Source organism: Mesocricetus auratus, unplaced genomic scaffold (assembly GCF_017639785.1).
Source record: "Mesocricetus auratus isolate SY011 unplaced genomic scaffold, BCM_Maur_2.0 Super-Scaffold_15014, whole genome shotgun sequence".
NCBI lineage: Eukaryota > Metazoa > Chordata > Mammalia > Rodentia > Cricetidae > Mesocricetus > Mesocricetus auratus.
The window spans coordinates 3,605,773-3,622,321 of record NW_024429186.1 but is presented as its reverse complement, the minus strand read 5'-3'; the positions used below and the strand labels follow the sequence as shown (position 1 = coordinate 3,622,321).

The window sequence follows — 16,549 nt, the reverse complement described above, 5'->3', positions numbered from 1 at the left end:
GTCGCACAGACCAGGAGTCAGAAGCGTGGCTGGCTTCCAGGAGAAAAGGGAAGCCCCTTTTCCTTTCACTTCCTTTTATCTATACCTTGACCCCGCCCTGTTGGGTGGATAGCTTTGTGGGGTTCACTCGACAATTCCCCTTTTAGTCTAAATAGAAGATTTAAATTTGATACAAACTCAAACATATACAACATATATACGTAGAGGGTGATAATTAAGTTATAATCTACTTATCCTAAACTAAACATATCAATTCCACATAAATTCTAAACTTATCTGAAAGGGATGCCTAAGTCTGAACACCTCCTTCCAATCCCAAACCTAAAATAATTGCAAAGTAACACTAACAGGTGTAAACTACCCTATAATGTCAAGAGTAGGGAGAGGGGACATGGAATTCTCAAATTTACTTCCTGCTGAAGTGGGACGATGACAATCATGGGGACCTGTGGGAAGAAATTGTTAGTGTAACAAGAGTCTTAAGTAGGTCAATTAGTCTCTGTTTTGCAGGAGAGGCTTGACTGAAGTTCTGGATTAGATTTCTGATTTTGATTGAAGCTCTTGTCTGAAGCTCTGATCAGATTGTAGAAGATGCACTGTATCAGTTCCTTGGCCTGATGATGTGTTGAGTGGTATAGTTCCAAGCTGGTTTCAGGATGGTGCCTGTCAGGTGGGGTCGATGATGTGGGGCAGTTTAGATGTATCCAGTCGAATCAGGCAGAGTCGGGAAAGTGAATCCACATTCTCTTTCTGAAGCATTTGAAGATCGCTGTCAAGAAATCCCTTTGTCTCTGGAAAACTGAAATATTAATGTTGCACAGAAATTCTTAACTTCTATGTGTATGAATACTGGGAAAGGCAACCCTAAGGAAGATAATACATATGAAGGAGATTAGAGTTTTAGAAAAGAATCAAATAAACACAGATGACAGTCCCAATATATGTATATCTTTTTTGATGTTATTGTTTCTGTCTTATATCAATGGCTCTTTGATATAATACAGAAAGTCTGAATTGCATTTTAACAATATGCTTGGGTTTAAAGCAGGAGAGCCAATCCAACTCCAAAGCCATGAATAATTAGATGAATTGGGACTCAGGCATATTAAGAAGTGGAAGAAATAGAAATTATAATAACAAAATACATAGATTTAGACATTGATAACACATCGTATTATTGCATGTTTGGTGGTCCTCTGAGTAGCTATCCTTTCTTCTTTAGGTATCCATATACCTAGGATTTTTTTTCACTGTTCAGAACTAATTGTCCTGTAAAGACACAAACAGAATACTTCTCTTTCCTTTAATGAGGTCTCCTTATACATAGCAGACCTTGTAGATGAGCTGTCATCAGTCCTCCTCCTGAGACGTTTTCTGTTTTGATCAAATCTTAATTAATTTATATGGGACCCAAAGCTTTTCTTCTCTTGTGGAAACAAAAGCATAACCCCTTCCCCAACGTAACACATATCCTGGTTTCCAGACTGAGGTCATAACATCCTTAAAATACACCGGTTGGTTCAGTTCAGAAGTCTTCTCTGTAGTCCAGTGTCTTTCTGCTGCAGTTTGTCCTTTTTCATCAGCATTAAGAAAATTCAATGTAAGTAAAGCATTATGTAACCTGTGTTTAGGGGTCTTTGTTCTCCCTGGCTGTTTATGAAGCATCTCTTTTAAGGTTTGGTTAGATCTTTAAATCACTGCTTGTACTGTGGGATTGTAAGGAATACCAGTTACATGTTTTATATTATAATATTTCAAGAATTGTTCCAATTTACTGGAGACATATGCTGGAGCATTGTCAGTTTTTATCGTTTTAGGTATACCCATAAAAGCCATCACCTCTAAGAGGTGTGTAATAACAGAGTCAGCCTTCTCAGAGCTGAGGGCAGTAGCCCATTGGAATCCTGAGAACGTGTCTATGGTATGGTGTACATATTTTAAACTGCCAAATTCTTGGAAGTGAAATACCTCCATTTGCAAAAGTTCATTTCTATGAATACCTTTAGGATTACAACCTGCTGGTAATGGAGTTTGATTGTAGAATGAGCAACTGGGGCAATTTTTTACTATTTCTTTGGCTTGTTGCCAGGTGATAGAAAAATTCTTCTTTAAGCCTTTGCTGTTGACATGGTGTATCTTATGAAATTCTGAAGCTTCCAACACATTACCTACTAACAAACGATCAATTTCATCATTGCCTTGTGCCAGAGGACCTGGCAGACCTGTATGGGATCTGTATGTGTGATATATATATATATATATATATATATATATATATATATGATGAGTCCTGTTTCTGATGGTTTCCTGTAATTGTAAAAATTCTGTACTATCAGGAACAAATTCTGCAGTCTCAATGTGCAAGACAACTCTTTCTGCATACTGAAAATCCGTGACTATATTGAGAGGCTCTGTAAAGTCTTTAAACTACCATGAGAATGGCATATAACTCTGCCTTTTGTATGGAGTTGTAAGGGCTTTGAACTACTTTACTTATATTTCCTGATTTATACCCTGCCTTACCTGATTTGTTTGCATCCGTGTAGAAGGTAAGAACTCCAGAAATAGGTGTTTGTCTCACGATATGTGGAAGAATCCAAATTGTTTTCTTTATGAATTTGATTCTCTCTGTTTTGGGATAGTTATTACTAATAGTTCCCAAAAAGTCACTGCAAGCTATTTGCCAATACTCATTATCCTTCCATAAGGAGGAAATTTCATCATTTGTTAAAGGTACAATAATTTCAGCTGGGTCTTTCCCAGTCAGTTGACGAAGCCTTAATTTACCTTTTAATATCAAATCAGAGATCTTTTCTATATATGTTTTCAATTTTTTATTCTGTTTATGTGGCAGAAATACCCATTCTAGTATGATGTCTTCCCTCTGCATTAATATTCCTGAGAAGTATTATCTAGATGGTAAAATAACCAGAATACAGTCCAGTTTTGGATCCACACGGTCTACATGTGCTTCTAATATTCTCTTTTCTACCCATTCTAATTCTTTTTCAGCCTCAGCTGATAGTACTCATGGGCTGTTTAGGTCTTTATCTCCTTTTAAAGCCATTTTGAGGTGTTTTAAATCATGCCCTTCTACACCGATAATTGTCTGTAATTGAGAGATTTCTCTAATAGTTTTTGAAGATCATTAAGAGTCCGGTAACGATCTCTTCTGATCTGTACTTTCTGCGGTCTAATTTTCTGAGCATCTATTTTATAACCTAAATAGTTAATAGAATCTCCTCTTTGTATTTTTTCTGGGGCAATTTGTAATCCCCAGCGAGGCAAAGTTTCCTTTACTGCTTCAAACATCTTTTCCAAAGTATCCTTATTTGAATCAGACAATAATATGTCATCCATATAATGATATATTAATGAATGTGGAAATTTTTTACGAATTATTTCTAGAGGTTTATTCACAAAATATTGACACAAAGTTGGGCTGTTTAACATACCTTGAGGTAGTACCTTCCACTGGAATCTCTGTACCGAATGGGAATTATTATAGGTAGGTACCGTGAAGGCGAACTTTTCTCTGTCGTTTTCTTGTAACGGTATGGTGAAGAAGCAATCTTTTAAGTCTATAACTATAATTGGCCAATCCTTAGGAATTAGAGAAGGTAACAGCATCCCAGGTTGTAGAGACCCCATAGGCTGAATTACCTTGTTGATGGCTCTAAGATCAGTAACCATTCTCCACTTACCAGACTTCTTCTTGACAACAAAAACAGGTGAATTCCATGCACTAGTTGATTCCTCAATATGTCCAGCATCTAGCTGTTCCTGAACTAACTTCTCCAAAGCCTCTAACTTCTCAGATGTCATAGGCCATTGACCCACCCAGACAGGTTCATCTGTCAGCCATTTTAAGGGTAGAGCTTTTGGTTGCTCTGTTGGTTTGGCACTAGCATCCTGCTTCTGTACAGCCTGTACATTTGGCATCTGTTTTCTGTACTGCCTTACTATATTCTTTGTACCACTAAGAGCTTGTCTATAATTCCTAGCTGATACAGGAGGAATGTTAATCTGTGTATTCCATTGCTGGAGTAGATCATGACCCCAGAGGTTTATAGCAATATCTGCAACATATGGCTTTAACCTTCCTCTCTGTCCTTCTGGCCCAATAAAGTCAATCCATCTAACGCTCTGTTTAACTTCAGATAGGGTTCCAATCCCTAAGAATTGAACGTTAACCTCTTTTAAAGCCCAGTTTGGGGGACAGGACTTCTGATTAATGATAGTGACGTCACTTCCTGTGTCTAAAATGCCATTAATCACCATATTATTTACCTTAACTGATAACTTGGGTCTACTATATTGTATAGAAGTTTGCCAAAATACATGTTTTGAATCTCCTCCTGATATAATTGATTCATCCTCTGGAGCTAATGTATTATACAGTGCCATATTATTTACAATTGGCAGTGGATCTTTTAATTGTACTGATAGAGCCTGTCCTCCTCTGTCACTGGGAATGACCGGATAATCTTTCTTTCTGGGGGCTCGCTTGAGCCCCTGATCCCCGCTTTTTTGGCTTTAAAGATCTACCTTGTCTATCTCTTGTGGACCAGCATTCATTAGTCCAATTTCATCCCTTTCCACACCTCCTGCAGAGACCAGGAGTTTGAGGCCTTCTGTTTGACACATTCCTGGTAGAAGCATTATTCTTTGGAATGCGTTGTCTACAGTTCCTACTCAGATGTCCCATTTAACCACAATTAAAACATCTAAAGTTTTGATGTCTTTTGAAACTTCTAGAGATTGCTTCCCCAACCCAATTTAGTATCTCCTCTTGAGTAGGCCATATTTCATCCTGATTACTCCTAAATCCTTTAAAAATGGCTTCTCCTAAACAGGTTCCTCCTTCTGGATTGTCATACTCAACATTAGTTGTATATAAGACCCATTCCTCCAATGGTGCTGATCTTACCTTTAATGGCCACAGTATCTGTTTGTAATGTGGGTTTGCATTCTCTTAAGCCAACGATTCTGTAAGAAGTCGCATAATATTAGGATCAGTTATTTGTAAATCTACTGCTCTGGATAATCTTTGTAAGAATTCAGAGACCTTTCTCTCAGACCCTGTATCACTTTTGAATATGATTCAAGTCTTTTCCCTGGTTCACGAACCTTATCCAAAGCATTTAGTGCTGCTGTTTTGCATAAATCAAATGTACACTCATCATAACCACCCTGGACCTGCGGGTCAAAAAATTGCTTCTCCCCCATAATCTTACTTTCAGAAGCATCAAAGCCATCCTTCAAACCTTGAAGTTCAAGGGCCTTGGCTTCCTGCTTCCACAAAGCTTTCCACTGTATTTGGGAAGACTAGTCCAACACTGCAGATATTAAATCATTCCAATCTGAGGGAGTTATCTTATTGGTCGTAGCCCATGTACTTAGTAACTGTTTTACATAAGGGCTGTGGACTCCAAAAGTCATTATCGCTTGCTTAATGGCTTTCATTTATTTCATGGGAATAGGTTCCCATTTCTGTGTAGTGGAACCAGATTGGTTCCTCTGTGATGATGGCCTTTCTACAATGGTTACTGGAAAGGCCACATTAGGATGTCTAGTAGTCATATTTCATTTATTTCCTGGTAGCCTAGCATCTTTTGACTCAACATCTGATATTTCAGAGGATGTATCTTCTAAAGATTGAAATTTTGCAACCATGTCATCCTTTATGTCTTGGATTTCCTGCATTAAAAATTGTCCCAAGTCCTCGGATTGTTCACTAAGGTTTGGATTTTCTGCATTAAATCTTTGGACTCTTCAGTTAAACGCGATTCCAAGCTTTTCATACCATCCTCCCTAAAAATTCCAAAGGCATCTATTTTTCCTTCAAGAAAACACATTCGGTCCGCTAGATTGCCATTATTATCAGACATAGTTGAATTGACCCTGTTATTTTTGAAAATTCCTCCTGGTTAGATTCCAACTTAGCCATAAATGTAGTGGACATTGAATTGAATGTGTCTCGAAGATTGTCCTAGTCAAATTTGACCAAATCCCCTTGTTCCTGAATTTCTGACTCTAACTTTTGAATTGACTCTGATAATTTGTAAAGTTCCACCTGATTAGACTCAGTCTTAACCATAAATGCAGTAGACATTGAATTAAATGTAACCAAATCCAATTGTTCCCGAATTTTTAACTCTAATTTTTGAATTGACTCTGCTAATTTGGAAAGTTCCACCTGGATAGAGTCAGTCTTAACCATAAATGCAGCAGATATTGAAAATCACAAGCATGGCACACATATACGTATGATAAATATCATAATTGTCTTTTACTGCATAATCCATCACATTGGTAACGAAATCTCTAAAATCCTGCAGTGTTAAATTACCTGCCATGTTATAATTAGATATTCTTACCATCAATTGGTGGTTCCTAAATTGGAAAAAATCACCTCCTTTATTATCTCAAATTAAAATACCTGAAGTTACCGTGCTTGGCCAGCTGATGGTGCAGGCGTACTGACAAGCACTGCCTCTCCGCGGAAAATCGGATGCTCCCCAAGGAATCTGTGAAAACTTAACGAACAGATTTGGGAAGGCAGATTCCCCGCACAGCAGCGGAGCTCGCAGTGGCTCTGGTAGCTGCTAATGCAGTGCAAGGCAGAACTAATTCGGCAAGGGAATTGGGCAGGTGGCGAAGAGGGGGTGGAGGGAGCAGGGACGGCAGCAGATGGCCGGGGTGCCATGGCAGGGAATGGGATCCTCTTTGCAGCTTTGGTGGCAGTGGTGGTCAACAACTGCCAGTGGCAGCTGCTCCTAGCGAGGCCGCAGGGCGGGCTGCGAGCAGCGAGAGTGGCGGTGGGGTCACAGTGTGTGACGGCGGGCTGCAATAAGGCACACATAGCGGCAGACTGCCTCTACAGCGGTTATGCGCAGCAGCAGACTGCTGTGGTGTCTGTGGCAGCAGGGCGCGAACAGCATGCTTGGAGAGAGTGTGGCAGAGGCTCCTCTCTTGCAGCTGCACAGCGGCAGGGCCGTGGCGAGCACACGCGGTGGGGGTGGCCCCAGGGCGTGCACGCTCAGACTGCAGCAGTTCAGGACTCAGCAGAGACCACAGCAATGTAGCTGCCGTGGCTGAGAGAGCACCTCAGAGGCAGCCGAAGTGCCAATTAGCACTCACCTCGGGATGCCGATTTCAGGTGGTTTCCAAGGCATGGGCTGTAATCCCGAACCACTTATGTGACACCAGATATAACAATACTCGAGGCTATATAGGGAATACAATATATTTATTTATCAGAGAGAGAGAGACAGAGTCGCACAGACAAGGAGTTAGAAGCGTGGCTGGCTTCCAGAAGAAAAGGGAAGCCCCTTTTCCTTTCATTCATTTTATCTCTACCTTGACCCCACCCTACTGGGCAGATAGCTTTGTGGAGTTCACTCCTACAGAACAGAATGCATTTATATTTGGACATGTCAATGTATAGTTGGATTCTTTTAAATATGCCCATGTGTGACTCATGAATGGCAACAGATACTGATACTGAGAACCTGTCACCAGAATCATGAATTGGCCCAACAGTATTATTTCTATACACACCCCTGCAAGCCTATCTGAGTAGATTGCTGGTACCAGCCATGTAGGGAGTCTCCAATTTTCCCTGGAGATTAGGAGCATATTTTCATTTTGGGAGCCACATAATTACAGGTGGGAATGAACAGAACCCAGATTCTCCTGGTGTATCTATGATGTCTACTGTCATCATTGTACTTACAGAGGATAGTAAAAGAAGCATTTTGAATTAGGCATAGTATTTTAATGTTCTGTCACATAATTGGTCAAGAGAAACCACACTCACCAGAAATCATTCCTAGTATGATGTCATCGATATTATACACACAAATTCATATTTGTTGGTGGAGGGATTGTCTCTTAGAGAAACGTAACTGTTTTTGAGTAAAGAAACATCTCACATATATTAATCTAAAGGATTCCTTTGCACCAGGTCTGACCTGTTTATGGTTCTTCAATTTAGCAAATCCAAGTGTTCTACAGGAACAGGTGAACCACATGGAGCCCATGAATGGGAGAGGTGATGGTTGTCAGTGCAGGTGTGTGCTCTGTGAAAGGCTTGAGCTGCACACAGGGTATCGGGAATGGAAAGGCTGTGAATATGGGGTAAAGGATCAACTGTAAAATTCCAAACTCTCCCTCAATTCTGCCAGTAACTGAAAGAGATCTTCAAGTAAATTATGTGAAATATAAATAGCAGAGTAAATTAGCTATCCTACAGGAGTTATATTTAGAAATTATTTCTTTCATGTTTTTCGGTATATTTACTTCACTTTTTGTGATAGGTTTTTTTCCAGAAACACATGATTCCCATGAAAACCCTAAAGTGGAAGCCATAATACACAAACGAAGAACCTGTATGAGAAATCAAATAAACATACAAAAGCAAAGCCCTCATTTAACACTACAAGGCAAAGAACCACCACACATGCCACTGAGTCAATTTTGTGTAGGCCACTTACTGCTTGCCACGGAACTATATAAGACAGTGGTCTGTTTTGACAGGGACATTCCTACGAAGAAAACTAAATTTTCATTTGCAAGTGGCTAACAGAATTTCCACATATTCAAAATGTCTTCTCCAAAATATTCTTCCAATATTCTTAGAAACATACACTCAATTATGACCAATATAGGGTCACTTGGATCCTTGTTGTCAACTTAAAAGTGCTCACTCTTTGAGTCTTGGAGGCAAATTCACAGGGAATTTTGTGAATATAGTGAGAATGGATTCATAACCAAGGGAAACCAAACCAGGATCTGAGAATCAACAGAAGAAGCTCACAGGAAGTACACACTGTCCAGATCACACAGCAGTGATCCCTTAACTCCAGATGAGCAGCTGAACTCTGAGTTAGTGCGCAGAGTTCAGAACTAGAATTATCTAATTCAACACAGGGCAGAAGACAGCATGATGAATTCTGTAATGAAAATATTTTAATTAAAATAACAACTTAATCACTTCTTAGACTTATATGCACAGCCCTCCAGAAGAGGAGAGTGGTTTGGACAACTCAAGGTGCTTACTGTGACTGAGTTGACTCCCCTTCCACGTGGTTACCTCTGATTTACTAACAGTTCGCGAGTGTAGGATCTGTCCCAACCTCAGTATGAGGGAAAAGTCCACCTGAGGTTCCTGAGCTTCCCCAGGAGCTGATACTGGTGACCACAGAGAAGCACTCTGCATTTTGTTCAAGTGGGAATATTAAATATTTGTTTTAAGAATGTTGGTTAACACAGAACCCATCACTTTCAAGGCATGATCAATTCCTAGGGTATACAATTGCCAAAAGGATCCCCCAGAAAACATGAAAATAGAGAGTGCACCCAGATAAAAAAAGGAAAAAAATAATCATTTATGTAATAACCTTGGCTTTATGTGTGCTGAGCGCCCCCTGCTGGCTTCGTAAACCTGGTAGTGTTTTTTTTTTCTGTGTGCACACTGAATAATTGTCACTGTGTCATTAGTACAGTAATACGTGGCCGTGTCCTCAGTTCTCAGGTTGTTCATTTGCAGGTAGACCATGCTTTGGGAATCATCTCTGGAGATGGTGAATCTGCCTTTCACCGAATCCACGAAACAGGTTGCGTAATTATTGGGTTTAGTTCTTATGCTTGCTACCCACTCCAGTCCCTTTTTTTGGAGCCTGGAGGACCCAGGTCATGGCAGCATCACTGAAGGTGAATCCAGAGGCTGCACAGGAGAGTTTCAAGGAATTCCCAGGCTGTGCTAAGCCTCCCCCAGTCTCCACCAGCTGTACATCACACTGGACACCTGGAAACAGAGAGGACATTTAACAAGAAACTGTCACGCGTGTCCTCTGTCTCTTCCATGCTTGTTCACTCACTCACTCAGTGTCCCTTGTCATCTACCTTTTAAAAGAGCAACAAAGAAAACCCAATGCAGCCCCAACTCCATGTTGATTGTCATGCCTTCAGCGCTTGTCACTGAATGGAAATACAGGGCAAGAGTCGTCTGCCTGACCTGCGGAGTCATGGCAGTGCTGGATTTCATGAGCAGAGGGAGGACATATTTGCTATATCATGTTCTCAGGTGTGTGTGGACCTTAGAGGCAGCAGTTAATAGTGCAAATGACTGAAGGACAAAGAAGTCGTGAGGACACTGATTTCACTAAAATATTATTCATTATTTGTTTGTAAAAAGATTCAACATCCTTAATTTATGTTTTTTCATTTTTAACATGAACTCTCCACTGCTTATCTCAGCAGATTTTGCACAGTAAGTTCATAGAAGTTTAAAAACTAAAAACTTCATTTTGATAACTCAATGCAAACTAATATTAAGATGAATGAATAGTGAAGTATACATTAAATTACAGTGTTGAAACTGGGCTTGGAGACAGCATTATGGAAAAGTTTAACATGCACAAGGTCCCAAATATTATGCTCATTAAAAATACGTATATTTAAATAGATAAATGTGTATAATATGCATATATACATATCAAATAAACATTAATAAACAAGACTATTCCTTATGAAATTCTAAAGTCATCACAAAATGCTTTTACATATATGCCACATATTTGTGTTTGGCTTGTGTTAGTAAATATCTTTGCCATTAGTGACATTAATTTTCCTAGTCTCTGCTTACCACAAAAAGTAGGGGAATCTGTTACATGGTCTGTATTGCTGTGGTTTCATGCAGTCCTGTATCTCTACTCTGCCTGGTGATATTGGAATTTCTTGGTGGCTGTGGGATATGTCTCAAGAGGCACCCCGTAATAGTCGCCCTGTGCTAGAAAGGAAAGTTGGGAAGTAATTGCTCAAATGGCTAATTAATTCTATTGTAGAAATGTTGTTACAGCTAAGAGTTCTTGTGAACAATGATTGTTCTGTGGAACGTGGAGGAAAGTGACTTCATTTAAAGCAGCTAAATGCAGTGAACTGATGATCTAAAGTCCCTTCTGCTTTGAGTGCTTTGATGACAAATCTTTTCCCGGACAGGTTTCACTCATTTAGCAGGGTGATATGAGACTCAGCAAAAGGAAGAAATTCCAGATGGATGTGGTGACCTTCCTGTTCTGTCTTTGCACCTGTTCCTTAGGAACCTGAATGGCTGAGGTGTGGTCATCGCCTGCTGGCCTGTGCTCCATATTCTTCATGATGATCTGTTATGGAAGTTGCTTCTGATCCTGGGTAAGGCTGATAATAGGATTCATCCAAGTCTAGAATGTGGATATCAGACTCTGCTGCATGGTGTTTGCTCATTTCTATGACCTTTTCACAGTTAGATGGTGTCATCTCAGTGGTCTTCTTCTCACAAGACTTGCTGGACAATACTCATGCACAGCTTCACCTTTCATGATCTAGAAATTACACTTGCAACAGATGGGGAAAATATAACTGCATGTAAAAGTAAATTTAAATGGGCTTCATCACACTTCTTAGAAACTGAATGTGTATATTAAATATCATCTTCATTCAATAACTGCAGGAAGAAGTAAATAAAAAGGAATTTTCACACTTTAATTTCAGCTAACAGAGGACTGATAAGAGCAAAGCATTAGGGAATTTTCAGTTGATGTTTCCCCAGCATGATTCAGGGTCCTAGTGCCCAGCTGTTCTATACAAAGGAACTTGTTCTCAGCCAAGACACCTGATGATCCAGGACTGTGATTTGAATCCATTGATAACAAAACTCAGGTTTCTTTATTGAACTTTTGTCTCTCATCAAAACCAAACAAAATGGAAAGTTTTCAGCTTCATAGTCCACCAGCTTTTCATTGGCTTTATTCTCTGTATTCTATTTGTTGTGGGAATTTTGTCACTGGTCCCCTAGCCAATTGTGAGATTGTTTTAGTCAAAGAGAGATGTTTTTCACTGGGGATGGACATGACCAAAAGAAAATGTCTGAGGAGTGTAGTGTGTGCCCCTTTCCAATGAGTAAGAATGACATAGGGTGTTAGTGGAGGCTTGTGATTTGCCTCAAGTACCCTTCTGTTATTTAATATGTGCGCACAGGATTTTTCATTTTAATAAAAACATGAAGAAATTTATAACATTTACTGTTTTTTTCATACAATATATTTTATCATATCACCCATCAAACTCTTGCCACATATTCCCCATGCATAAGCACTCATCTTTGTGCCCTGTGTGTGTCTCTCTGTTTCTCTATGTCTTTCTCTACCCCCTCTCCCTCCCTGCTACTTCTTATCTATTCTTGCTTGTTAACAATGGATGTTAATCCACACATACAGAATATCCTAAGGTTTTTCCCTGACTTACATGCAGTCAAGGAAGTTCTACAAGGACTGAGGACTCTCTTATCTCTAATTCCATGTAACATCTATCCCCAAATCAATAGGGATCCCTTCCCACAAACTTTCTTTGGTTGCTTTAGGCAAAGAAAATTGGAATATGAAACTGGCATTAGTTAGCTCACATTCTATTGGTTTGTCTCTTATGGGAATAATCTAATTTATAGCCCATTCATAGCTACTCCAAAATCATTTCCAGACCCTTCTATGTAAGAGCTGTAAACATCATCATGCATTGCTGCAGTTTGTCCTATATTTGCTATTTTAAAAAAGAAAAATATTCATGGATAATGTCACTGGTTAAACAGCTGATCAAGGTATGGTGAGGTCTTAGGGCAGCAGAAATCAACCTAACTTAAACCCTTCAGTCCTTTTGAAAAGTTGACAAAACCCTGTAAGTCTGGGAAGTGACAAAGGGACACTCAGTGTCATGAAATATGGGCAAATCTCCAGGTTGATGCTCATTGTCATCTAAGTCCAAGGGCAGTTTCCTCCTCTTGCAGGGTTTCTTTCACACTCAGGATGTGGTTGCAACACTGTGTGTCTTGCACAGAAATAGATGGCAGAGTCCTCAGATGTCAGACTGCTGAGCTCCATGTAGGCAGTGCTGGAGGATATGTCGCTAGCCAGCGTGGCCTTGCCCTGGAACTTCTGTGTGTATTCAGTATTACCACTTGATGTACCAATCCGTCCAATCCACTCCAGGCCCTGTCCAGGCCTTTGTTTCACCCAGCCAATATTGTAGCCAGTGAAGGTGTAGCCTGAAGCCTTGCATGACAACTTGACTGAGGAACCAGGTTTGCCAAGCTCAGGCCCAGACTGCTGCAGCTGGACATGTGATTGGACGCCTGTAGAGAAAAATACAGAGTAGGGGTCATTGTCACCTCATCCCCAGTTTCCTCTCCTGGTTTGGAACTTGGAGTCACTTACCTGTAATTACTGACACAAGGAAGAGGATGATCCAGCTCCATCCCATGGTGCGGACCTGTGTGTTCAGTAGCTGTGAAGAGGAAACTGATCATATGTTGGGGGTGCTGTGGACATCTCTGTATTTACCACCATAGTCTCAGATGATTTGATTTGAATATTCATGAGAATGGTACTTTTTAATAAGGACATGGTCCTACTGGAGAAGAAGTTAGAGGACACCTGGATCAGACAGCAGGATGCTGAGTTCCCAGTCCTAGTTCTCTCTGAGGATATGTATAGTATCCTTCTTCCCTGGGTTCTCTGCAGAGGATGAGGAAGTAACATCAGGACCGAAGTCTCAATAGATATCAGATCTGATACAGTGGCTCCACTTGGAACAAGGTTATCAGACTTATGTAAAGATGGTGGCTGAGATTATGATGACATTGATGGGAATTTAAAACCTGCTACGATGGAATTTTAAAGCCTCCTTTCTGATATCTGCAGTTAATATTTGCCTTTCCAAAAAAATATACTAAAAAACTTTCTCAAATGAACGAAATATTTGCACAGCAGTGCTTACTGCAACAATGTCAAAATAACTAAATTATGTATCTGTCAACAGAGGGTCTCATCAAGAAGACACGTTTATATAAACAACACAGCATAAAATTTTCATCTACAAGGTATTCAGAAATTATGTCAGTGATAGAAAAATGGATGCAGCTAGATAAATATGTGTTAATTAAGACCATCTCAGAAATCAGACAATAAATGAGACTCTCCTCAGTAGTTCTTAGTTATCGCATGCTTACCTACAACTATGAATAAAAATACATGATGAAGTGCAAGTGAAATCGTCTATTAGGATAAAAGTAAAGGAGGAGGGGAAAACGAGGGTAGAGATTATGGGGGAAAGAATTCTATGAAATACAAGTGTATGAAATTTCTACAACTATGTAAATTTGGTATTTTATAGTTTATATTTTTGAAATTTGATCCATGTACAAAATATGGTATGAGCATATCTATACCCATCATGCCCCACTGGTTCCTCTTGGGACTTTGCAATAAGTCTCTGTCAATCTATGTGTCCTCTCTTGTTTCCTTAACTAATAGCACTATGAATCCAATCAACTCTGTCTATATACACATAGATAGAGTCTTAAAATAGTATACCAGAAAGAAAACTGGTTCTTGAAAGAAAGTGAATCCCTTATGAGAAATCACAATTAAAGTCAAGAATTTCCATAGTCAGATGAAGTTCTTCACCGCTAAAATTGGAGTATGTCCTTAAACAACAATGAAATATTCTGGGTGTAAATGTAAACACCAGGACAGATGCAGTACGTAAAATCAAGACATCACAACGCATTGAAGGACACTCATCCTTTAAACACGAGAAAGGACCATGAGTAAGCTGATCTTCGCTGATTTACAGGGCATGGGTTATAGATGGAGGGGCCCTGCACATCACAATCTCATATATCACATTGTGATAATTCACCTGTGAAGGACACTGCAGTGGTGTAGTTGTGATGATGTCTCATTTTCTCTCTCTTAGTTGTCCTGAGTGAGAATGAGGACAGTCTAAATATAAGGTACTTTCTTCTAAACTCTTTTCCCTAGACACGAAACCACATTTTAGGCTAGGTATTAACAATATGAGTAAATATCTTATATTTTAGAAATTATGCACAGAAAAATGATACATGAAATCCTAAATTCAGCAAAGGACAGATTTTGTGATTATCCCAATTTTCTTCCTCTCTCTCCCCACTGAGGTATGGCTTCACAGGGCAGTGTATCACACCTTGGGATCAGGTCTCCCATAGCACATCTACAAGGACACAGCATTGTGGCTGAAAATTCAAGGGCTGAGATCTCAGGTCACTGTACAATATTCCAAATGAGAAAAGCCCTCCTCCAGTGGAAAGAAGTAACAGATACGGTTAGACGCTGCTGCTGGAGGATGTGATGATGATGTCTATTTGAAAACTGCTGCCTTGTTATATGGGTTCATATCTGATGACTAAAACATATATGTACAATATTACTAAACAAGGAACTTTTACTATACTAAGACTGAAGTCTTCTCACAATAGCTACTCCAAGCATTTTGTATTGTCTTTGCAGTTATTTGTGGTCAGGACAGGAAAACTTTGGGTCTCAGAGGACTCTGTCACTCTCCAGATCTTAGTGTCTCCTGCTACATATTCTTTTCTGGTGAGTTCTGCAGTGCCCTCTGCTGATCCTGAGCATCCTCAAAATGAGGTTGTTTCTGAGAACACCGGGAACCTATTGTGCTGGCTGCAATGTAATGCAGGGCTAACTTCAATGGCAGCAGATTTCAGACTTAGGGAGAACTGGTCATTGAATGTGTCCATTAACACACTGAAGAATTTCTCAATGACAGCTTTACACTTTCTGCTGAGACCTGATATTGATGACAGAGTTTGGGTTAAAAGGAGGTCTCAGAATTCTATTGGAAAAGAACAACATTTAGTTGTTTCTTTGAATTAATTAAAGTTGAAGAAAAAGAGAAATTTATTTTCAGAGGAAAATTCCAGATTGTTTCTGGGACTGAGGTATACACCAATATAGACAGAGCCATGTCAGATATGACCTTTTGTAGTTTTAATCGCTGAGCCTTGATTGCCTATGGGCTCCTGTCTAAATGCCAAAGATTAAACATAGAATCCCAGTAATGTGCTGTCTCTCATCAGAATGAAATCAGGTAACCTCATCATTGCTCAGTGGTTAACACTGGTGACAATGGCAGGGTTATTTCTCCTCATATAAGTGACAAACTGCATGGGTAATAATGTATATGTGTACTTATAAAGAAAAAAGCCACTTCTAAAACTTTGTTCCACTTTAATAGGTCAACATATAGAGGTTTGGGGTTTTTTTAAGGGAAACAGTTAGATTTGGGGGAAGTTCAAGGTCCCAAAGAAAATAAATGCTTAGACACTCTCTGCACCTGCTCTTGGGCTGATCTTCTTCCAGTCTGCTGTGAGACTACTATGGAGTGAACTCCAATGCTCTTCCTGAGCCTATAGCTCAAGCGCTGTTTGCCAGACCATGGTGTCCCTCGGTATGGACATCACAGCATATGTGGCTGTCACTTCTATCACATAAGTCAGTCTTGAGGACAACTCTTCCTCAGATGGGTTTCTAAAGGTGAGGATGAAACTGAAGAAGAATGACCTGTTTTCTGTGACTCCATAATAACCTCATTCTCCCAGGACCACAGCCCCTTTTCTGGGACAAACTCAACCCCAGTATGTATGAGAGTGTGATAGAGTAAGCAGGGCCAG

At 39.8% G+C, this 16,549-nt stretch overlaps 1 gene segment (V, D, J or C); it reads right to left on the bottom strand.

The window, feature by feature from the left end:
* Positions 1-12,791: 12,791 nt before the first annotated feature.
* Positions 12,792-13,334, bottom strand: LOC101832781. The segment is given in 2 exon segments: positions 12,792-13,168; positions 13,251-13,334. Coding segments are annotated over 2 exon segments (423 nt in total).
* Between the last annotated feature and the right edge of the window lie 3,215 nt (positions 13,335-16,549).